Below are 24,341 nucleotides of genomic sequence, written 5' to 3'. Positions count from 1 at the left end.
AGTTGGGGGGTGGTGCAGTGCACCCTGGGAAGGGCTGGGGGGAGAGCACCCCTGTGGTGGTTGGGGTGTGGTGCAGTGCATTGTGGGAAGGGCTGGAGGTTGTCTGGTGCCTGCTGGCAGAGGCAGGGCAGAGGGCCCACACAGTGGCCCTCCCAGGAGAAGGGGCAGGGGCTCGAGGGTGGCGCCATGGAGAGCTGGGGCACTGTGCCTGCTTCTGTGGGCGGGGGGGGCACCCCCAGAGGTCAGTGGAGGGCCCTGCAATGCCCCCGGCCGGAGAAGAGGCCTAGCCATCCCAGGGCCGGAGAAGAGGCCTAGCCATCCCAGGGCCGCAGGTCGGAGCTGGCTCCCGCCCTGTGCTCGGCGATGCGGCCTCATGCTCTGGGAGCTGTGCGTGCAGCCGCCTGGCAGGGAGGCGCTCCCCTGCCCCTCGTAAGGATCCAACAGGCTCCGGGGCTGGAAAGCCCGACTATGACGGGGTTTCCCAGCAGGAGGCGAATGGAACACAGTGCCTTGGGCCATCAGACACCTCTTCCCGAAGTGGAGATTGGGGCACACTCAGTGCGGCTTTGGGAGGAATCGGTGGGTTTCCAGTGTATAGGGGCAGGCTGGCAGCTCTGGATCACATTGGGGACCCTGGCGGATATTTCGCGTTGCTTTGCAGCAGCCAGCCTGGTTTATTGCCAGATTAAGCCTCATGCAGCTCTCTCCCTGATGGTGACAGCTCCCTGGAAACTGGGCGATTGTGATCTCTCCTGTTTTCTCTCTCTGGCCCTCTGTTTGGTCTCTCAAGGACTGAAATGATGTGGTCTAATGAAGTCTTTAAGTTCAAGGGAGGAGAATCGGGGTGAAGCTTAACGGCCTGAGACGTACAGGAAGGAGTTTGGTCTGTCTCTGTCCTGCGAAGCTACACGTCTTCCTGGTCCTCAGTGCTCCCAAGAAGGTGCCACAGGCACTGACGACCACGTTCAAAATCCCAAGCTTGAAACTGGTGGTGGGAATCACATTGATGTCAGCTTAGCTCCTGGTGTCAGCTACCTGCGAGAAATAGGAGCTGTCTCGCAGCGCCACGCCACTCTTGAGCACCAACTTATGAGCTGCACCCAAAAGGGGTTGTGAATTCTCCTTGAAGGAGCCAAAGTAGCTGATGGAAGCTGGCTTGTTGCTGCCAGGGCGCAGAGCACCAGTCGGGTAGCGGCATTTTTGTCACCTTTCTTGTAGGCGTCAGGGATTTAGTGCAGTCCGTGCTTCCTTTTCCAGAGGCACATCCCTGCTGTTTTGGGGTATTTGCATCTGTTTGATGCTGAACTGTTTTCACTGAGAACAGTGAGCCTGGCTCTATTAAAAACTGAGAGCTGGCACTTGGCCATAATAATAATATCTTGCATTTGATATATTTAAGGCCAGAAGGGACCATTTTAGTCATCTGGTCTGATCTCTTGCATAATGCAGGTGAAAGAATCTCACCCAGTAGCTTGTGTCAAATCTATAACCTCGGTTTGAGCTATTGCATATCTTTTGGTGAGATACCCAGTCTTGACTCTGGCTGTGGGAGATGAAGAATTCACCATATCCCTTGGGAAGTTTTCCACCGGAATTTAGCTCGCTGTTAAAAATTCATGCCGTATTTCCACTTGAATTTTTCTAGCTTCAGCTTCCAGCTCCAGCCACATTGTGGCTTTTTCTTTTGGTCAATGATATGTGTCTTACAGTATCAAAGTGCCTGCAAAGACTTAGTTAAAGGGAGGCAATTGACTTAAACTAGGACTCGTATTTAAATGTCACATAAACGAGGCCTGAGGTAATGGCAGATGGTGTCTACAAATAGACAAAAGAAGCAAAAATGGTTGTTTTAAAACATATTTTGCTTCAGTATTGGAAATTCAACCCACGGCGGGAACAGGGACAAGAGAGAGCTGGCTGTAAGCAAACTGGGCCTCATCCTCCAAACTGAACGTGACACTGTGTGAGTAGCGGGAAGTGGAGCTAGGTTTTGACCATTCTTTCATTGTCTGTAACATGCCCAAGTGTTAGCAATGTTTATTGTTTAGGACTTGAAAGTTTGACAACTTTAGGCTTTGTCATGCCCCTGCTGGTTTCATTAGCTTCGCATTAGCTATGCAGTGTCTCGAGCTTACTGATAGTTTTGTTTCTTTCAGGGAGGGGAGATTTCTCCTTTCCTTTCCCTCCCAAATGCTTTTAAGTTCTGAATAGGGAGTTGGGTTGGGTTAACCAAGATTGGCTTTGGTCTTGCCTCTATGTTCAGATTTGTTTGGTGTAATTGTGAAGTGAGCACCATTTCCCATGGCAGTGGGCCAGTAGTGGTTCCTGGACTACTAAACCCCACTGTGACATGATTGTTAAATCTTGCTTCTGGGATCTGGCTTCTTTGTCAATAGTCAAATGGCCCTAAGAGGAAAACTGTGCCAAGCTACTCATTAAGCCTCTGTCTGAAGAGTCTACAGAAGCCTGGTAGCTGAATGCATGTTAACTACAGACAGGAAACTCCACACATCAAGGGACTCTCCACTGGGTGAAGGATGTGGGCCTGGGGAATGTTAATTAAGAAGTTGTGTCTAGGGTGGGGGGTAGCATGACAGGAAGGATGAAACTGGACATGAACGAGGGATCAGCAATTCGATTCCTGAGTTCTGGTTTAATTCCCAGCTCTGCTGCGGGTGGAGATGGGCTCACTGCCCCTCTCCAACTGCGTCAGGACCTTCAGGATATTTAGCTGCTTCCCGCCACTGCTTTCTTCTTTCCTCGGTTGCACTGGTTGGAAGCCTCATGCACGTTGTGGTGAATGTGTAGCTGCCAGCTGAAGTGAGTGTGTGACGCCAATTGAGTTGAGTTTACAGGTTTTGCTAGACCTTTATCTGTCCTGACACATCTTTTCATCTCAGGGCTGGCCAACCTGCGGCACGGGGGCCATGGTGACACAGCCAGCTTCTGTGTATGACATGTAGCAAACCAGGGAGGGGGGAGGCAGCACGGCAGCAGATAGGTCAGGAGGAAGAAAGCAGGGTAGGATATCAGGCAAGGAACGCAGAAGAGAGAGCAGAAAGCAGAGCAGCAGATCAGGAAAGGGAGCAGGGTGGCACTCGGGGAGGGTACGAAGCAAATTTGTGGCATTCTTGCCCAAAGGCTTGGCCCCCATTGGGTTACATTATCTCCACATGCTGCCTAGTGGCTAGGCCTGGGGTGTCAGGACACTTGGCTTCTGTTGTGGCTTTTGCTCCTGGTTTGCTGTAAAAGCTTGAGGGGAAATCGCTTTAACTCTCCTTGTTCCTCAGCTCCCCATCTCCCAGGGGTGCTGCAAGTAATCGTTTAGAAATGCTCTGGGATCCACAAGAGAACAATGCTAAAATGAAGTGCTGTGAGGGAGACCCTTTAAATTATAGCCAATTGAGGGGAGTGAGGGAAATGTCTTTTGTCCTTTAGGACAATGTGCGTAACACTTAGCTGTGCAGTGCCAAAATACGTAGCTTGGTGTTTGCTTGGATTTTTCTTTTACTTTGTGCAGCTGGCTGGAACCAGCTTGGAAGGATCAGTTTGATACCTGTAGTCCTGGCTGCCCAGGTGTGATTTACTGTGCGTGCTGGGCAGGGCCTGGATTGGGGAAGGAAGCATGGATTGCTGCACAGATACAGAAAACACATGGTAACAGAGAAAGCAGTACCCCATGGTTTAGTCTATGGGGATGGTGGGGAAAGAGCCTAACCCCCTTGCTTGGATCATTTGAGGGAGCATGGGGTACATTGCACCACAGCTGCTGTTTTCCCCTTCTCAAGCAGATAATTGGGATTTAGTGAGATATCTGGGATCATTTAGCTGATTGTGAGTCTGTGTGAAATGCCCCTCAGCAGGGAGCTCACTTGGGCACTTTAATTAATCATATTTTGTGTTGCAACTCTGCCAGAGGAAAAGCCTCCATCTCTCAGCAGAGCCCCTGCAAAATCCTGCAAAAGACAAGGGCTGGGGCACAGTGGGAACTTAGCATTTGCAGACAACTGCAAAAGCATCAACGTGATTTTAAATGCGTAATTAACAGCTCCTGTCACTCAGGAATTCCCTGCACATGATGGATTGTGCTTGTACTAGATCTGGGTATGTGCGTGTATATCACATCTGTCTTTACCCAGTCTGATAACTGGAGGAATTTTACTAGCACCAGGACCACCAGGGAGGGGAGCCAGTAAAACTACTTGCTCTCTGCACAGCCTTGTCAGGACCCTGCTGTTCAGCACAACCCCGAGTGTGTCTCCAAGTTATTAAAATAATCAAATCTGTTTAAAGTTACAGATGATCAAGCTGATATTTTGTGTGACGCTTTACTCTCTCTAGGTGTTTCCCAGCCAAGATCCGCTGGACCGGGCAGACTTCAATGCCGTAGAGTACATTAATACGCTCTTTCCAACTGAGCAGGTGAGACTAATGCTTGGATGAACTGCAGTGAAAGTCTCTTCTGAAGCTCAGAGCTAGTGAAATTCTGCTGACAGTGGAGTGACAGTCTCTGTATGTACCAGTATCTAGTTGCGGTTGCAACTGCTATGAAATCTCCACTTTGGTTTTGGAAGGAATATCATGTCCGTATGAGCATTTCTCTACCCAGCTTGGCAGCTGAATTCCTCTTGCTGCATTGAGTGATGGGGAAGCCCCAAAGCTTTTCTGGCCTGGTTGGGGGACTTTGTACAGGAAAACTCAGCAAATACCATCGCGACCAGATATTAACATTACTTACAGGGATAAGGATTGGGGTGGGAGTGATGCAAGAGCCTTCCTTAGCTCTAAGCCCCAAGCTGGCAGCTGTGTCAGCAGCCCACCAACCCTGCGAGCGGGTTTCAAGGTTTTGTCAGAACTGCACAGGTTCTGCTGCCTTTGACTGTAGGATGCTGCAGGATTTAGTCTTTTAGCTGCTCCTGTTTGTTTGGGGCTTCCTCTGCTCCATTTTCTCTGTTCCTATCTCAGCAAAGGTCTGAGTACTTTCTCCCTGCCACTGCCCGAGTCACAGTCACGCCGCCTCCCTGCCCCTGTGTCTGTAAGTCTCTGGTTTTTCATCCTGGACAACTGCCAGGGTTGAAAGCTCTGTGAAGCTGAAGCCTAACAGTCTAGTGGTGCTTCGTCGTGCTTTACCCACTAGAGGTCACCCTCCCCACTTCCTTCAGCAAGCACTGACTGCTGCCTTTGCAGAAGGATGGGTATAATGGCTAAAAGATATACTAGCTCTGTAGATCCGTGTGGGGATAAGCTGAAGATTCACTGTGGCCTGGAGACCTGGCATCTGTTTCAAGCCCTGCATATGGCCTTCAGCACATCAACACATTGCCGTGTGCCTCAGTTTCCCCATCCACAAAAAGAAGTGTGGGGCTATGAGCCAACTTGTAAAGTGTTGTGAGTGAATTAGGCCAAGTGTTATTTGAAGATGTGTTGCTTGCTACAATCGGCATGTGTCAGAGACAGCACCTTTCCACTTTTAACTGTGTCTTTTTTTCCTCTTGTAGTCTTTGGCCAACATTGATGAAGTGGTAAATAAAATCAGACTGAAGATAAGGTAAGCGCTGCTCCATTTTGCTTCCTTGGCACACAGGCAGAAAATAACCCTGTCGTCACTGGGACTGAAATATATTTGCATGGAAAATCAGGCTTTGAGAGAGAAAAGAAAATATTCAGCATATTCCTGAAGTTGTTGAATCTTCACAGCTTGTAAACTCAGGTGTAGAAGTTGTAATAATAGATGCATTATGCAGGCTTCTCTGTTGTTGTTGCTATGGATGTGTTTTCTTTTATTCTTATATTAAATGTAGCAGGTTATCATTTTTTTTTTTAAACTTTGAATAAAGGGTTGCCAGCCTGAAAGGAGTGCTAGGTATTGTTCTATCCTTGGAGAACCAGGCACAAGTGAAATGGAGTGACTTGTGAAAAGAATTGACTGGATTTGGGCTTGGGTTTTAAAAAAATCATGTTTCTAAATCCTGCAAAGTGACAAAATACAACATAGGACAGAAATGTTTCTAAGAATCTGAGCTGTGTGTTGTCCATGACCTTGGTTTTGTATTGGTCAGTGGATTTCATATAGAGCACTTGTACCATGTACACATAGAACTGCTGTGACACTAGATTTTTCCCCGTAGGAGGTTGGATGACAACATCCGAACTGTGGTGAGAGGCCAGACCAATGTGGGCCAGGATGGAAGGCAGGTATGTGCATCCTCTTTCTCGAACAGAAAAACAAGGGTTCTCTTTTTCCTTTGCTGGGGCCAAGGACAGCTCAGGTGTGCCGAATGTCAGCTGATTGTCACAGGGATGTTGCCGCCCTCTGGCCCACCAGTCATGTGATGTATGCCACAGTAAGTCCCCTTGAACAGCCACTTACAGGGCCAGATCTTATGTCTTTTCTGATCGGAGGGTGGGGAGAGAAATAGAGAACAGGATGCTGGTTGGAAGCTGTCCTTTGTAGCTGATTCCAGATGTATAAAAGGAAGGCTACTGTAAAGTGGGGTTGGGTAGGTTAGGGATATACGGAGCCTTTTAACTAGACTGGTTGAAATGACCCAGGTCATTCGTGATTGAAGATGACTATCGTGACTCTTTGAGTGGTATGTTTCACTTCATTTCCTGTTTGATAAATATCTGTGCTCCAAAACTCAGTGTGAAATGCAGGCTGAGGGTAGAGCATCCACAGAGACTGAATGTGATCCATGGATGAGCCAGTTAGAACAGCTACTGCCCCTCCTGAATCTGCTCTGAGGGTACACCAGGGATGTTGCTGTCTGGGGCCATCAGTCCAGCACCTTCCCAGGTTGTTAGCTACCAATGTTCTTGTTTCTAGTCGGGAGTATTCCCACGTTAATTGCTGTCCTGCTGCTGAAGGGAGTAGAGCTTTGTTTTATTGAGGGTGCCCAGAGTGCTCTGTATGTGAAGGGCAAGCAGTCTCCCCCAGAAATAACTCATTCTTTAGTGCTTTCTCTGAGACCATTCAGTTATTGTGCATGTTAATTATTTTTGACAGAGTCGTGTGGCTTGAGTGACTTGTGCCTCTTCTCTGCATGTGGGCAATGCGGGAATGGATGTGTCCACACACATGAGTTGCTGGAAGGAGGCTGTGTCGGTGGCAGTAGCTGGAAGGAGAGGCCTCAGAGTATAAAGCCTGCAGGAATGTCAGCAGTTCCAGGCCCCAGATATTAGCAGGTCATAGGGTACTATTGGAGCAGGTCATATTACAGAGCAAGAGAACGCTGAATAGCATTTCAGTCACAGAAGGAATTTTGCATTCATCTGCCCAGAACCCAGACAGAGAGGAAACCTAGAAGAAATAATTACTATTCCTGTCCTCCCTTCGCTGCTGTTTCTGAGTGGCTCATGATGCTGTGGTCGGGGCAGGGAATGGACCCTTCAAATAATGGCCTCGTTAATAGCCGTTCGTTGGGGTGAAAAGTTTGATCTTCAGCTCTAGCCGCCTGCTCTGTGGCTGAAGGGAGCCTTTGTTTGACCAGCACATGTTCAGGGCAATTCTGGCTGCTCAGCCACATTAAGTTTTTCTAGGGCAAGCGTTTTCCCTTTCAGACAAAACAGGGGAAGTGTTTAATTGCCCAAAGTATGGTAAGAATTTCTTCAAAATGCTGAAAGACTCTTCTAGGGGGAGAAACCAGGCAGTCTGCTCTGGAGGGATACAACACTGCAGCAGGAATGCAGGTCAGGCTGACCCGGAGCCGTCCGTGATATTCCAACACCTTGCTGCTTCTGCACGGACCAGACAGCTGAACTACTTGTTTTGGCCACATGTCAGTCATTATATAAGAGACGGGAATAAATAGAAAAACTTATTCAGCTGTCCGGTCCATGTAGAAGCAGCAAGGTGTTGTCTATAGTGCAAGGAATATCAGCAAGAGTTCTGCTGATACAGCCGCTTTCAATTCAGGAGCAACAGTACTGGGCATCTAGCAGGGTTGGGCCTTGTGGTTTTCCATGGCCAGCATCTCCCAGTAAGGCCTGAAGGAACCCTAGGTAGCGTTGGTCAGAATTGCCCAGCTACATCCATATCCATTGAATGATACAGATGGCAGAGGAGCCCAGTGCGGGGGTACAGTACAGGTTTTCCTTTAAAAGCCTGTTCTTCCTTCTCAGAGACATCTGAATCTCAGAAATGAAACTGAAGCAACGTTGGAAGTCTTGCTGAAGCCAGCACAAAGCCAGAGGCAGTTCCAAGCTGAGCCCAATGCAGCCCCACTCACTCCTTCTGTAGGGGTGCTTTGTAGCAGGCAGAATCGTAGGCACATTCACTCTCCTCCCCATTCATGTTAATGGGAATGATGCAGACTTGATTAGGGGGAGACGTATCAGAAATGTCAGCTTCGGCTCCAGGTTACCCATCTCTGTCCAGGGTCAGTCAGCTGCTGGATGTGAGTGTGAGACACGGAGCCTTTCATCTCGGTCTCTGGTTCCAATCCAGCCCAGATCATTAGCGCCCCAGAGCTTGTCATCAGCTAATAGCTTTTTTGATGGCCTGTTTGAAACGAAGTGGTGATCTCAGTCTGATTCCTAGAATCCAAACCAAAGCTATTTTCTGCTTTTAAAGACCTTTCTTTACCAGTGGGAGGGGCTGCTAAACCACAGAGCAGAGGGGAATTGGCTGGAGGTGTTTTGTCCTTTCTCCTTTTTGACTGCTCCTTTTGCCTCTGCCCAGGAGAGGGGAGCTCAGCATCACTTTAAGGGACCTGGATAAGGTTTGGTTTTGTTAAGCAGTTGATGGGGTGTTGGGGGATGTCAAGGAAGAGCAGGGATGGTCTAAACAGTGTCTCGGAATGATCTCCCACCTATGGCCGCAGAAATCACAGCTGATCTCAGTTGTGGGTCATAGAGGAACAGCCTGTGCACAAAGGTACCATCAGGGCAGGAGAGAGAGAAAATGTCACACCAGGTCTCAGCAGCTCGGGAGCTCTAATCCTGGATCCAGCACTTGCATCCTAATCCCAGATCCAGCACTTACCGCTTTCTGGCTGGGCTGAAGTCTCCACGCTGCCCTGCTTCAGTCTTCCTGTTGGTACAAGAGCGATCATGCTTCTCCTAGGTTTCCTGGGGTGATCGGAGGCTTTGTTAGGGTTTATGGAGTGCCTTGTAGACTGCTGAAATTTATGACCTGCCTTTTTTTTTTTTAAATAGTTTATACCTTGTGCGTACACACACGCATGCACACACGCAGATAACAGCAAGATGGTTGAAAATCCAAGTCTGAATTTTAAAATAAACCCAATCCTATAAAGCAGGAGCCATTGAAGCCGCTTAACAGGCTGGAATGCTCCACCTTCTCCATATGGTGTAACATTTCCCTTTTCAAAGCATCTGTCTTTTTGAGATTCTGCCCTAGAATTTCCTCCAAAAGCAAAGGCCTTAAAATAGTCTGGCTCATTTGGCTTCTCCTTTCTGCAGTGATATTTTTGTAAGGGCATTAGACAATACCATGAACTTCAGAAATTGTCTTGCTAACGACCCTGCTTTGGGAGGAAACAACCGCCGGGGCTGGAACATTCCACTGCAGGGTGTAACGAAACTTTCCTTGGTCATCCCAGACACCAGCTCCTCCTGAGGCCTGGGGAGAGGCGGGGAATGCAAAAGCTGTGTGGTTCCGCAGAAATCTGTGGCTCAGACTCTGCCTGCATTTTGGAGGGAGCCAGACCTATGGATATTTTTTTTCCTAGCACTTTCTCAGAAATAGCCCTTAAACTGTCCTTGCTAGCAAGCCAAGGTCCAGCTACTGCACTTCCCTATTACCCAACATTATAGCAGGGATAATTCCCGTAGATTTTTCCACTGAGCAGTCTGGCTGTTTCTAACTTGTCACTGTGTAGCCTTGGCTGTGTGTTTTGTTTTTTTTTTTCTCTGACAGTCTCTGACAGGGCTTTAACGTTCATTTGGTTGGAGGTCCTTCACCCGTTCGTACAGCCTCTCCTGCTGTGACATCCCTTCTTTTCAGGGTGTAGCATTAACTCTTCTCCTTCATCTCTGCAGCCAGAACTTTTGCAAACCACAGTTTTAAAAGGGTGTGAAATTGAGCCAAAGCAAGTTAAATTTGTTTCACTTCCAAGCTCCGCCCAACCATTTTTTGTGTTTTTTTTAATTTAATTTCTCTGTTTGTCAAAACCTCAGTCGTCTTCTTCATACCTCTCAGGAAGGAGGTATGATAATCCAGGGCTCCCCATTTTATTGGAGAAAAATATCCATATTTCCTCCATAATGTTTTTGTAACTATGATCTGAGGTGTCACTGTAAGAATAGCAGGTAACTATTTTTCCAGGTGGAAGTGTGACTTTTACACTGATCTCCATTTGTGAAAACAAAACTCAATTTAACATCTCGTGGTCATATAAACTAGAACTGGCTTCTCTGTGAATGACAATAATAATGAGGAAGTGAACTGTATTCTGGTTTTGGTGAACCAAGATGCTGGTTTGGTAACCCATCTGGCCTCACCTTGTCCCTGACTCCACATTGTGGCCCACAGTATTGGTAATATGTTTTCTTCAACTGTGAGAGTGCGTAACAAGTCACAAGACTGTAGGTCCATTCTTGCTGCCTCGCTTGGACCCAGTTCAGCTGTGAACAGTTTAATTAGCTCCTGTACTTTGGTACCCAGCACTGCCTTTTCTCATCAAGTGTAAAAATAAATGCTTGGTGACTGTGGTGAGGCACACTCTGCCTTCCCTTTGCAAGGTGTGTGCACGTTGCTGTGCCTTGCAGCATTTAAGCGTATGTAAGGAAGAAGCAGGATACTGCCGGTGTTGGAAAAATACCCCAGGTTATTGGGTTTGAGAGTGTCTTGGACTGAAGCATGCTGAATGCTTGTAATATCTTGCTGCTGTTTTTTAATAAAGATCAGGGAGCACTTTCCAAACTTAGGCAAGGGAGTGAGGGCAGAGAATGAGCAGCGGTATTGAGAGGGCAAAGGCAAGAGTGGGGCAGAGGTCAGGAAGCCCCTTGCAGCATGTGGGCAGCAAGGGAAGGGCAGGAGATGCCAGGAGCCTGGGTCGGCAGATCATTGGAGCACAAGTCTGTGAGTAGCCCCACTGAAGACCATTTTTGCCCAGACTAGCTGTGTGCTCAGTTTGACATCAGGCTCCAGGATGGATTCCCTCCTCCCATAAGTTGTGATCTAGCCACACGCTTAAGCTCATGAACAGCTCCTCTGAAGTCAGTGGAACTGCTTGTGTGCTGAATGATGTGCCTGGCTAACCTATACAGAAACCTGCTGGTACTTCTCTTACTCCCGACAACCACCTGCATACTTGTTTCACACACATGCTCTTGCCTGTTTAAACCTAGGTTGCAAGTAGTTTTGGGCAGAGACCACCTCTTTGCTACATGTGGCTGCAGTGCCTCCCACAGTGGGGCCTTGGCAGGTGCTACTGCAAGAAAGGAACCAGGTTTATATGAACAAAGAGTCCTTAACATTAGGTGTCAAAGTGCAGCATAAAAACTCAACCATGTGTTGAAGTCTGATGTTTTAAAAGTATTCTGAAATTTTTTGTGGCCCAAACACCAGTCCCTTGCGTTGAATTCTCTCCTAAGCAATACAACTCTCTTATCTCTTGTTTTACATATCTGCTACAACCCCAGGATGAAGTCTAAGTGCTGGGTTTTTTTAAGGATCTTATGAAGTGGGAAACCCCAGCTTTAAATACTCATGTCTGAAGTTGCGTGTGACTTTTCTTTTTCCTCTCAATCCATGCCATGTGTTCCTTAAGACTGGGGTCATGCGATTGAAGTTGCTTGGAGTTCTTGAGCTTTTTTAGCCAATGCATAAACAGAAGTTGAGCTGCCAAAGTAAATCACACTTGAAATTCATTGAGATTCATTTCTCTAGCAAGTTGCGGCAATTGGATGGCTTTCTTCTAAGCTGAGCAAATGCAGCAAGTCCTAGTCCAGACCATGCTGATTGAAAAGGGCTTTGGGCTAACGGCGTGCCAAGAAGAAATCCTGTTGTTTGCTGTCCTTTTGGCCTCATGCCATTAAAATTGGCATGTTCAGCTGCATAAAGAGGTCAGGCATAACTTTTGCCATCTGTGGCCTCACCGGCTTCAAAGCAGGTGCCTGTCCGAGCTTGAGTTTGTCCTGTACATCTCTGCCCAAAGGGGGCTAAGGGAGCTTGTTGCTGTCCAGGCTGTACTGGGGCATGGGGGAGATGCAGACCTGGCAAAGGATAATTGTTGCTCCAAGGTGGAATTAAAAGCAGCATAAGCTCCGATAGGAGATCTTGCAGCTTCAGGCCTGCTGCTGGCTTTTGTTTCGGCTCAGTAGTGAGAAAAATCAAAGTGAGCAGCAAAAACTTCACAAACAGACAGATGTTTTACTGTGGATCTCCCTCCCTTGCCCCTTTTTTTGTCCCTCATGATCTAATTTATGTTGGTTCTGCTGTTTGCTGTGGCTGAAGATATCTCAGCAGTTTCATGTCTGCATCCCAGTTTGACACGGCTTTGCAGTTTTTCTTCTCGTATTACTCATCTTCTGAGGTCCTAACTCGAGAGTGGAGTGATCTGTTGGGCCCATGTCTGAACTTGCGCCAACTGCAAACCAGAGGCAGCTCCATTTTATCAAATGGTGATTTGGTGGCAGCAACTTAAATACCAGTGGCTGTGAGCAAGCACAGCTTCTTCCAAAATGTAAATGGCCTGTTTTGAGGTGCTCACAGGTTAGAAGGCATATCTGATGGACAGGGCTGCAGTTCAGATGGGCAGGTGGGTGTTGGAGTAGAGCTCGAGCCTGTATCCAAAGGAGGTCCAAAAGGTAGAGGTGTCTGTTGAGAGAAGAGAGGCTTGCAGTTATGTGTAGGAGGGGCAAATCAAAAACAAGCAGGGCAGCGTAGTGAGCAACCACTTGTCACTCTGATGTTCAGAAACAAATGGGCTTGGAAAGGGAGAACCGGAGGTGGGCTCAATGATGCACATACTAGTATAGGTATGGCAGTGTACTCCCCGTGTGAATAGTCTTGTTCTAGAGTGGAGCGTTCAAGGCGTGGGTTACACTGTGTAACAGCATCAGTTATATAGTTGGTTTTCCCATGCAGATAAGCCCCTAGCCACTGCTCTCTCCCCTGTCGTGACTGTAATGATGGCAGTGCCATCCTGAGTAGGAGTTGCTTCAGCATGTGTGAACAAGAGAAAAGGGAAATCTAGAAGAGCACTGTAGAGTGGGCATCTCCCTTGGGCAGACTGGAGGGTTGCTGGGTCTGTCCCACCGTGAAGGAATAGCTTCTTTCACTCAGACCTTTCCTCAGTAGGTTTCCTGGTGTCAGCAAGTCACAAGATAATCTAGGATCGCGCACTCTCAGGTAACACTTTTTTAATGGTTTAAATGACAGTAGGTACAATGCCATGTCAGCTCACATAGTTTCCAACATGACCTATTTTCCTAGTCTAGACAGGGCTGTAGGCGAAGTTAAAAGTTGTCTGCTGATGGAGACAGAGGTGGGGACTTTCAGCAAAAATACCTTGTGTAAGAAAGAAATAACTGCTCAGAGTTTCCCCAGGACCTGCTTCTGTACTTTTCCCAGGCTTGTACATAATTCAGACTTCCCCAAGTCTAGATGGTGTTTTTTCTAGGAAGAAGGCATAGGAGCTTACTCTGACATGAAACCAGATTAATCAAACACTCTTCTTCATTTTTGCCCAAGCTGGAGGGATTCACTTGTTTGATGCTTTAGTGGAAGAAACGTTTAGGCTTGTCTCAATGTAGAAAAGACTCGTTGATAACTCTGCTGCTGAGGCTTCTTTGAGTTGTTGGATGGGAGCTTATTTGTAGCTGTGCTCTGGATTTTCTTTGATTTCAGTTGTAAATCTTGAGAGGATGAGTGAAAGGAAATTTAACTCTCTGGAGTCAAGAATGGCAAGGGGTCCAGAAGTATTAAACTCTTCATCTCCTGACCGCAGCCCAGTTTGAAACATTAAGGATACACTCAGATGCTGAAAAAGCGGGCAGACATGTCCTGTGTCTATATAATACTCAGCGCTTTGCTGGTATGAGTAATCGCATCCAGTTGAAATGCACAGTAACCAGACAGAATCAAATAAAAATAGCTTGTTTCTAATCCAGCCCCAGTTGGTGTATGGAAGTCATCAAGGTGCTTGATCACTATTGCTAGAAAAGGAACGGAATAAAGTGTCTCCATGGCTCTGGGTCTAATCCCTAAGCAAGCAAGCCATCCCTATGCAGCTCTTCGTTCCCTGGAAGCATAGCATTCAGTAATAATACTTGGGGCAGCCTTAATGCCTTTCATCTGAGTGTTTCAAAACAGCACCGTGGTGAGAATGGGCTGGGGGAGGTTAGAAGTCCCTTTGCTCAGCAGTGAAAGGCCACCCTGTTATCAGTAGAAGGTAGTCGCTGTTTCACAGAGTGCAGCAGCCCTGCCCGCTGCTGTGGGGGCAAGAGGGCAAGGCAGCTGCTGCAAGGGCTCCCTGCAGTGGTGGAATGGAAGAAGCTTGTCTTGTAAAATCTTGTCAGTTTGAAAAGGAAAGTACTGCCAGGTAGTCTCCTGTTCAGCTTGCCCTGCCAAGCCGCGCTAACTTCAAAAACTAGGCTTCAGCTCTCAGATGTTCTTCTGTCCCCTTTGCTGAGCAAAAGACCCCAGTGAGCAACAAGGAGAATAGAGGCAGTTCTATACAAAGCGATTTTAGGTGTTCCTTGCATCGAGGGCAGGTGGAAAGAGCTCCAGACAGTCTGTGCCCTGGCAGTAGTGCCTCTTTATCTCTGTGCAGGGCATGGCCTTGTTGGGGAGAAATCCCACAGCTCTGTTCCCATTGCCCCTCAAGGGGGGCAGTGAGAAGCTGACAGTCGGGGAACGAGCCGTGCGCCTTTCCCACTGCGTTTTGTGCAGACGCTGGAGTTGTGCAGCATGGTGCTCTATTCCCTGCTAGTGTCTGAGTCTCCATCTGAGCTAACTGCCCTGGTTCTTCTCCCTCGCCTGCCTGTATTTAAAGGTCCCAGGTCCAGTCCCTGCCACGAATCTTTTCAAAAGCAGGGCGGCTTCTTCTCCGGTGCTCAGGCAAACCTGTGTTTGGTTCCGTCCAAAGCACCATAGACTCCTAGAGACAAGACGCAATCCCTGAACAGGCTGAAGAAAAGGTTCTGGCTTTTCAACCCTGGTTTTTATGGCATGTGGGACTGTAACTCTCCAGGGTACTATCTAGGGAGCTGTCCTGCAAGTTACCAGGTGGATGCACTTTGCTTTCTCTTGTTCCTTCAAAGCCAGGCAGTGTTTGTAAGCCCCTCAGTGCTAGAAGATAGGAGTGTACTCGACAGTGGAAGGCAGTAAGACATGATGGGCAATGCCTGCTCTCCTCGCACTGAGATGATGATTCTTGTGCAGTTGTCACCAGCAGTAATCCTTCCTTCTCTTCCAGGTGCTGTGAGCCTAAATTAATTCGTTTCAGTGGAGGTGTGAACACCATTACAAAGGCTTTAAATGGCTGTAGCAATTATTAAGGCATTGGTGACTGATGGCTCTGGCTCACTGCCTTGTCTTATAAAGAAGAATCTCTTGCGGCCGGTTCTCAGATGAAGCTGTTGCTCTGTTCCCACTTGCTTTCCTCTGCCTTCTGTCCACTTCCTAAGCATCAGGGTATGTGTCTATTTAAATGGAGTGAGCTGGTGCAGCTGATACCCTAACCATTCTGTCCAGGAGACTTGTCCAGGTAGAGCCATGGATGTAGAAAAATTGAACGGCCCATGATCTAGATTTCATCATTGCTCTGTGTGAGGCTCTCAGTAGAGCTAGCTGGAACGTTTTTAAAGTTATTTCGGGGCGGGGGAGTGTGCTTTGACAATTTTTTTTTTTTTTTTTGTCAGGAAGGAGTGTTAGGGCCCAGGGAGTCTGCTCACTCCTGATGAGAGAGACCTGAATCAACCATCCAAGGCTTTCAGTCTGAAAACAAAATCCCATGTCATACAAAAGTTTGGAAGGCCTTGTGCTTGTTCCAGCATGGAGCAAAAATCAGCTTTGACTCAAAAGTTGTCACCAGAAAGATTTGCCTGCCTTAGGACAGCCCTTGTTCCCAGCAAGCGGCCAGATACTTGACTGGGTCATCACACTTCAGCGGATGAGGTCTGTAGAGAACACTTGTAGCTGGAGAAAGGCATTCGCCTCATGTCTTCCGATCTCAACTGTAACTAACGTCGCCTAGGGGTTCAAGAGAACATTAATTGTGTATGTGTAGCAGTTGGTTGATTCTTTTCCAGGCCAGTTATACAATGATCGTTGCCCCTGTCTGGAATCCACATTACTTCCTGCTACCGCAGCTTGATTGCTAAGGAGCACTAAGTGCCTGTGTGCAATACAGCCCCGACAACATGCCTTTCTTTCAAAGCTGTAGGTCTCAGTCGGTGTTTGCAGTGCAGGGAACACACTGGTGATACAAAGTTGTACTAGGAGTTGCTGATCGGCTCACGAGCAAGCGGCATCCACTCCGATTAGAAACAAGGGTGTCTTTCCAGGGCACATCAGCCTTCCTTTTGACATCCCTGTGTCAGAACATCACATTATACTGTATATAGCCATTCAGGCTCTTTAAATGTTAACTGTCCTGCAGCTCAGAAATGAACTGCTATTTTAGGAAAGGAAATACTATAACCTAACATTTACAAGCCCGTTGAGGTTTCTGCGTGGGCAAGCTTTTCCCAGTTGCACTGACAGGTAGTCCAGTAAATTAATAATGCATGACTAATGCTCTCCATAGACCTGGGGACTTACCACTGTTGCTGACCATACAGCTGGATTATAAGTGGTATGGCTTGCAGAAACAATCCCCGTATGTACTGTTGATACCGTCCCTGAGCCAGGATGTCAGATATCCATCCAAAGCAAATCCTCTGTTACAAAGGGAAGTCATAGCAAAGGTACCCACTGCTTTAAAACAGCTGTGATTTCATGTAGGAGTGGGAATTTATTTAAATAAGAAATTTCACTGCTCTTGACTCTGCAGTGTAAGCCCCCCCCCGTCTAGAATTTCCCCTTCTCCATCTACTTGTCCAGGAGACCACAATAAATTTTAGATAACATCAACATTTTTCATTAAAGCAGCTTGTCCAAAATAGGTTTCTCTAATTGTTTTAATGGCTCAGAGTCAGATTAAGAATTAGGTATCTGAAAATTAACTCAGGTTATTTAATATGAGAACATTTAAAAATAAAATGTTTGCACTTCACTCTATAGGTTGTTTACTTTTTTTTTTTGCTTTGCTCTGATCTTGGGAAGTGCAGAACAGTCAATTTAATTTTACTGCTAGTTATTTTCCCTTTCTCAGCATCATGCAGTCATCCAACACTGCACAGCACTGGTTTCAGTTGCTGCACATGGAATGTTAAATCCAAACAGTTTTTGTTGGTTTCTTACAGAGAAATTCATGACAAAAAAATTAATATTTGGCTTGGGAAAGCACATATTCCAATCTTTTCTCCCAGCCACACATTTTACATCTAAGCTCCCAGCTAGAGCCCCTTGAACTTAAAAAGTGGAATCAGTTTTCATGCCGCTTTTTCTGTTGGCAGTTTCCTACGTACATTTGAGAAAAAAATGTTATTTTATCTTTCTTGGCTTAAAAACCATCTTGGCTAGAAAATGTATGAAGATGCCAAACACAGTCGTGAAGATCATCAATAAAATGGGCTTTTCTAGATCAAAAAGAAATGGTTTGCCCCTACAGCAGCTCTTTTCTTTCAGAGAGCAGCTACAGAGTTATGTGAAGGTTTATGTCTCAAGGAGTAACTAAAGATTTGGAATAAGTGTTAAGAGATCAAATGATGCATACGAGCAATGCCAGTTTATCGCAGTGCTCTTGTATTTGACTGTCAAGCTCCCCTCTCTCCCTTACAGTTTTGGAAATATACCTGTTTTTCTAAGAATTGCAATAAAAAAAAAACTTGAGCAGGATGCCAGCTGCTCTTCCTGTCTCTTCTCGCCCCCACGCCACAACTGTGGTCTTCTGCAAGCCAGCAGGAGACTTGCCATCTTCAGGCCATCAGATGAGGCAGAACTCAGGTTGTCTGAATTGTGTTTCTCCTGAGCCTGTAAAAGCAACAAACGTCAGCACCAGGTGATGGCAGCAGTTCGCCTGTTTGATCTTGGTTGGTAGGATCCCCGGGCAACATCCCCTTTTACTTTGGTCTGTGTTCAAGTGATAATGACTGAACTTTGGAGCTAGCCACAGACTTTGACACTTCATGCTCCATGGGATGCAAATTAATAAGCAGAAACATGGGAGGTTTTTTTTCCAAACATAAGCCAGGTTTCTTTAAAAAAAAAAATCCACCATTTGTCCGATACTCTTTTATTGTCCCTCATCCTATTTCAGAATCAGAGCTGGGGCATCTCATAAACGCCAGAGAGAGACCTATTGTACGTGAGCAGCTGGACTCTTGGTTCAGGGCTCCAGAACTCTCTAACAATAAAAAATGATTCGGCAAACGCTTGGGGTACAGCAATAACCATTAAGGCTAGCTCCATATGCAAGGCTGAGGTGTATCATCCCAGTGAACTGAGCTTGACAGTCCACCCCCCCCACAGTGTTTTTCTCTGGACATGGACTTTTTTGGATGGTAGGGAGAAATGAATCAAGGTCTCACCTCTGCAGTGACTGTCAAGGCAGTGGCCCATCCTGGCTTTCTTGGAGAGCAGATTAGAAGTGCTTTCCTCTAAGTGAAATGATCTTGATAGATGACAGGAGTTCTTGGAGCTCAGATCTAAGGCTACTCTCTTTCCATGTCCAAAGGTCCCCAAAACATTATTTAATATTTTCCTAATTTAAGGCAAGAAATCAGGTTTTGATTTTCCCCACCAGAAAGATGTGATGGAGTATCTCTTTTAAGTTTGGTGCAGATAGCTGCTTTCATGCAGGAGGGTCTTTCCTAGGCCATAGTCCACTAGAGCAGCTGTTGTGCATCCTGCAGTCAATTGCATTCAATGTAAATGTCTCAAACCTGTTTTATTTATAAATGGGAATGTGTGTTGGTATTTGGCTACATGCATGCATTCAAATAATTTGGGAGAATTCTTTCAGCTCTGTTTTCCTGCTAGCAAATTTTACCCAGAGCCACATGTATAGACATTTGAGTGCCAAGGGCCTGAAGAATGGAGAGCTTGCAGTGCTGACATTGTGCCACCAGTGGAGGGGGTCCTGTGCACACATCTCGGTATGCTCTGTAGGCTCCCTTAGTCTGCCTAGCAACAGATGGCAGCCCTGATTGGCTAACCCAGACTGCCCATGGACAGTCAGCCTGTGTTGTCAGCATGTACTGCCATTCACTCTCCCAGGAACAAAATTCACCTGGAAGTGATTTAACCCTGGTTGTTCCCAGGTTATTTTTCACCTGAAGCAGCCATTTTTACTGTGGGAGAAAAAGCATGACTATCTGCACAATCATGATTTCTCCTGGGAGAACAGTGACTCTCCCAGGAGAAAGTGAGTGTCCACGGAATCATGCCTCAGGATGGTCTTTGATACTGTTTGAACAGAACTCATTTTAACATCGGATCCCTAAAAATGCATCTCTTCCTCAGTGCAAATCTGATTTGGATAATCCAGAGTCTAATAAGGTGTCATGATGTTGCCTCACCTTTGAATTAAAAAGGAGTAAATAAGTGACTGTGCTTTCTTGGGAACTTAATTCTTTTCTACCCAGATCTGATCTCTGTATCACTCATTAGAGCTTTCTTGTTTCTTAGGGGTTCACGCAGAAAAATACTGAATTAATTTTGACCGTTGGCTCTCTGCTGAACCAAAAAAGCCCATAGCAGTTGGCTTCCATGAAGGACTGTGGGTTGCTTTTTTTTTTTTTTTTTAAAGGCCCGTCCAGATCTCAGAATACGCAAGACAGTCGTTCCCTGTTCAATGCCCACCTTGAATAACATGCTGCAGCTGTGGTCTGGGACTCAAAACAAAGACTGTGGTTAAATAAGTTGGAGAGAGAATTCTTTATTCACTTGGTTTTCTTTTTAATTCACATGTCTTGGAATGGAAAACAGGGCAAGATTTTATTATAAATAGTAACTCGGGCTAGCGCCAAATTCTTGTCCATAACATGTGTGAGCAGATAAACAAAATAAGGCGGCTCTCATTATTCATCTCTAGTGTAACTATTTCTATAATATGCTCGTTTCACTTGTCGAGTGAATTATGCTATTGGCTGTATGACACTAAAGAGATAAAAATGTTAGTGTTCATATGATTCAGATGATATTTCAGAGGAGACATTTTTTCCTCTGGAAAATGAGTTATAAAATGTTCTGCAACTTAGTCACATTTGGCTGGAATTTTTTTTTTACTTTTTATAATAAGACGGGTTGGTGGGGAGAGTGTTGGCAGACAGTTTATCTTCATTTTGGACCTGGAAACATAAGATTGTGTTTAAATGGATTTGCTGAAGGAATACGTAGCTACCATATTATAGCCATGGTTGTGGGATTGGACAGCAAATGGAGCCTGCTCATAGCAGGAGACGAAGGGGAGCTAGGGATGGAAATGTTGTGAGGGCGGAAGGGGATTCGACATTGAGTTAACTTTACAAATCAGCTTCAGAAGATGTGATAAATTGGCTTCCCTTCACCTCCTTTCTCCAATCACAGTTCATCCCAGTTGTGTTAAATCAAAGCAGGGTTTGGGCTTGTCCGCTTAAGGAGTTCACAGTGGTCCAAAACAAAGAGAGGCTTGAGGTGAGTTTCTCATCTTGGTGGTTCCTAGGATTCATCTTTGGGTGCTGCTCAGCCCATGTATTCTATCCTGGAGCTATGAAAAACCAAGTCCCTTATACATAGGTGAAGCACATTGACCCCCTTGCAGCTATGCATCAACAACAAAAAAAGGAAAAATAACAGTGTCCAGCGGGGTCATTGCCTGCTAATGCTTTGAGGTTTCTAGGCAGTGCTCAGCTCTACATAAAATTATGTGTTTTCATTAAAAATTGGTTGCCTTTGAGGTAGGGTTGCCTATCCCATTGACATGAGACATCCAAAGCAAGGGATATAAGCCATTAATCAAGGAATGCCTCTTCTCCAGTCCACCCTTTTGTTCCTTTTCTCATGCTCCCTTTCCCCACTCACAGCCGATGCACCGCTGGTCTTCTGCGTACCTGACTTGCAGGTAAACACCGTGTGGCTAGGTGCTGCATAATTCCCACTTAAAAATCTAGTGCCAGACAGCAAGTGATCAAATCCTAGAACTGTTTGCTGTCTCCTGAAGAGCTGGACTTGGAGACTGAGTTCAACAATTGCAGTGCAAAAGAGGGACCTGCAAGTCCCACTTAAAATACAGATCTCAATCCCTGGTGTCATCTCTGTCCGACTTCAGCAGCTGGGCCTGATCCAGCTCCACTGAAACCCGCTGCAGTCTTCCCCTGAGGAATTTGGGTTGAGCCCTTGCTGTGCGTATGTGCAGTAGTAGCTCTGCAGAGTTACCACGCCATGGGGGTTTAAATTTTGTCTAGTCAAATTCCCCAGTGTGATTAAATCATACTATGACTGGATTTGTAGCCGAAGTGCTGACACACCCTTAGCTTGTAGTGGTAAAACAGGCTGGGATGCAGTCATGCCTCGGTCCGAGGGAGATGCTAATTTGTGGGCTGGACTGTGAATCATTTTCGTACCCTGCGAATAGACTGTTGCTCCCTGAGCCTCTGCTCCGATTTCCCACTGTGGAATTCTTTTAAGAGAAACGCAGAAGGCCTACAGGAAGGAAAAACCTTCTCGCCTTTCGCTCTTCATATTTGCAGCATACTAAATATTTCACCACTCCTTTTCTTTGAAACAATGGGCTTCTTCAAGCATGGTGACCTTACTTGTGGGGTATAGCAGTGCAGATCCTGCAAAGCCATTGTATGGCACTGAGCAGTGTGGGAGTTTGGAGTGGTAGGTGGTTTAGTGCCTTTGCTTTGTATTTAAAATACGTTGACATTCACAAGCATGCCAAATTGAGATGCTTGGTGCCTGTTTCTTGTGGAAACTCAGGTTTTGTGTGATTACACCCCAAACTGCTCTACAGATTCATCAGCATCCTTAATTGGGTCTGCTCATAACGGAGAGAGAATGTGTGCGTGTGAGATGAACACAGGCAGAGTGGGACCTTGGGGGTGGGGAAGGGAGATCCTCGGCATGTTGGATCTCTTCTCAGCGATTCCCCAGTACTGCTGTGCACCTCATCCTGGGCTGCATAAACCTCAGTCTTCCTTGGGCTTGGTTTGGGTGCATTAATTGTACAGAATTCTTCATTGTGTTTGGTATGGTGAGACCTCAAGCCAAGCTCCCCATTGCCCTAGGTCAGTGGTTCTCAACATTTTTGGCCTCAAGGTACCCCTTGTCAGACTCCAGGCATCCCTCCATAACTATTGAGAATTTAGTGGCACCCCATTTCAAACCTGAATTTATTTATTACAGTACTTACCTCTTTGCAGAGAGGCTAGGCAGCATTGGCAGGGAAGTGGGCAGACGGTGAAAGCCTGAGCCTGCCCTTATCTGCTTCGCTCCCCACACCTCACTTATCTCCTTGCACTTCCTGCGGCAGCCTTCAAAGGATTTTGTGGCACCCTGGTATGAGGATCACTGTGCCAGGTGCTGTACCTACTTGTAGTGAGAAATAGCTTTGCCCTGAAGAACCAATATTCCTACTAGACCACATACACAAAGAGTGGAAGAAACTAAGTAGTATTATTCCCTTTGTTCAGATGGTGATATTGGGCTCTGTGAGAGTAAGCGGAAGTCTGACAAAGCTGGACATTAACCCCAGAATTCCTATGCCTAGGCTAGTGTTTTAGTCATAAAACCACTCTTCTTCATTTAGGTGTATTCATTTAACAAATGCTAGGTTTTAACAGGGTCCATTATAAACCTAGATCTACTCTATGTTCAGCTGTCTGTCCTCTGCAAGCTTCAATACTTTTTTTCCATTGATGGCACACTGGTTTATAGTGTAGATGTTTTCTTTTCCCAGTCATCTGTAAAATGTTTGATCTGTAGATGTTTTAAAGTCTCTGTCCACTTTCACTTGAGGGATAAAAAATATGGTTGTCTTAAGTGTACTGGTGTTCCAGGTTGTGATGTGAGGGTGTACGAACAGAGCTTTTCAATCGGGATTTTCAGAACCTTACTGTAAAACAAACGCTGTACCAGCAGCCTACTCAGAATAAAAATCCTATTCAACATTTCAAATCATCTTAAGAAAAATGACTTGTCTCGTGTCTTTTTATTCAGTACTGGGCCAACAAGAATTGCATATGGGCCTTTGTATGGACCAGATGTTATATATAGCGCACATGCACACACAAAGGAGGCAGCAGCTGCATATGTCTTTGAAGAAGGAAGCAGAGTATGAAGTATGTTTTCTCCCTTTCATTCTCACAGGCTCTTGAAGAAGCCCAAAAAGCCATTCAGCAACTCTTTGGTAAAATTAAAGATATCAAAGACAAAGCTGAAAAATCAGAGCAAATGGTAAGTAGCTGTTTCTTTGTGGTCTTTTACAAGGGGTGGGAAATCTCCTTCAGTTCCCAGCATGTGTTGTCCACACAAAAGAAGTGGCATGCTAGGGACACCTGCTAATGCACTGCTGAGAGCTCATGCTGGATCTAGTATTACCCAATCTGTATCAACTCTGTACCCACAAGCCTGTGGTAGCATGGCTCTGATCCCAGAGAAAGGACAGGGCTTCATGTCCTCTCGTGAAGGATTTGCCGCACTGGCTCTGATGTTTACTCGATCTCATATCCTTAAATCAACAGGTTAAAGAAATTACACGGGATATCAAGCAGCTGGATCATGCCAAGCGCCATCTGACCACCTCCATCACAACCCTCAATCACCTACACATGCTGGCAGGCGGTGTGGATTCACTTGAGTAAGCCATGAGAGCTGGTGGTGGTGTGTGTTGAAGGGATGGTGCTCTCCAGCTGGGTTTTCGGTAATGCACAGGACTGGTTCTGTGACAGCTGGTTGCTCTGCCTCTCGGGGAGTTCTGCTCACAGAATTAGCAGTGACTTGTACATTTTGCCAGAAGGTCCTTTCTGCAAATACTCCATAAGGTCCTGTAGCCTCTACCTTGCCTGATATATGTAAGAATGTATAGCCTTGGACCCACATGAGAAGAATGAGAGTTGCTGTGTTGGAGCGTATCATCCACCAGCTGTCCATCTAATGTCCTATTGCTAGGTGGCCTTTACAAACCAGGCCAAACCTTAAGTTTTATTTGAGAGAGGTGAAATGCTTCTGCTTATTTGATACGGTCACATGTTTGCTCATTGCAATCATAGTTTCATAGTTTCTAGGGTCGGAAGGGACCTGAGTAGGTCATCTAGTCTGACCCCCTGCCATGGCAGGAAAG

General features: G+C 46.2%; 1 protein-coding gene across 3 annotated transcripts in view; it reads left to right on the top strand.

Annotated features, from left to right (window-relative positions):
- VPS53 (VPS53, GARP complex subunit) overlaps positions 1–24,341 on the top strand; it is a 75,187-nt gene that overhangs the window by 216 nt on the left and 50,630 nt on the right. For 2 of the 3 annotated variants that reach the window (XM_019545722.1, XM_019545721.1), the window contains exons 2-6: positions 4,340–4,422; positions 5,499–5,548; positions 6,129–6,195; positions 23,369–23,455; positions 23,743–23,858. In XM_019545722.1, coding sequence (XP_019401267.1) covers positions 4,340–4,422; positions 5,499–5,548; positions 6,129–6,195; positions 23,369–23,455; positions 23,743–23,858 — 403 coding nt within the window. Of the gene's footprint in view, positions 1–3,124; positions 3,658–4,339; positions 4,423–5,498; positions 5,549–6,128; positions 6,196–23,368; positions 23,456–23,742; positions 23,859–24,341 lie in introns of those variants that run through there. The other variant, XM_019545723.1, reaches the window with a different exon arrangement.

Source organism: Crocodylus porosus, unplaced genomic scaffold (assembly GCF_001723895.1).
Source record: "Crocodylus porosus isolate Cpor-Errol unplaced genomic scaffold, CroPor_comp1, whole genome shotgun sequence".
Classification (NCBI taxonomy): domain Eukaryota; kingdom Metazoa; phylum Chordata; order Crocodylia; family Crocodylidae; genus Crocodylus; species Crocodylus porosus.
This window is presented reverse-complemented; position numbering and strand designations above follow the sequence as displayed.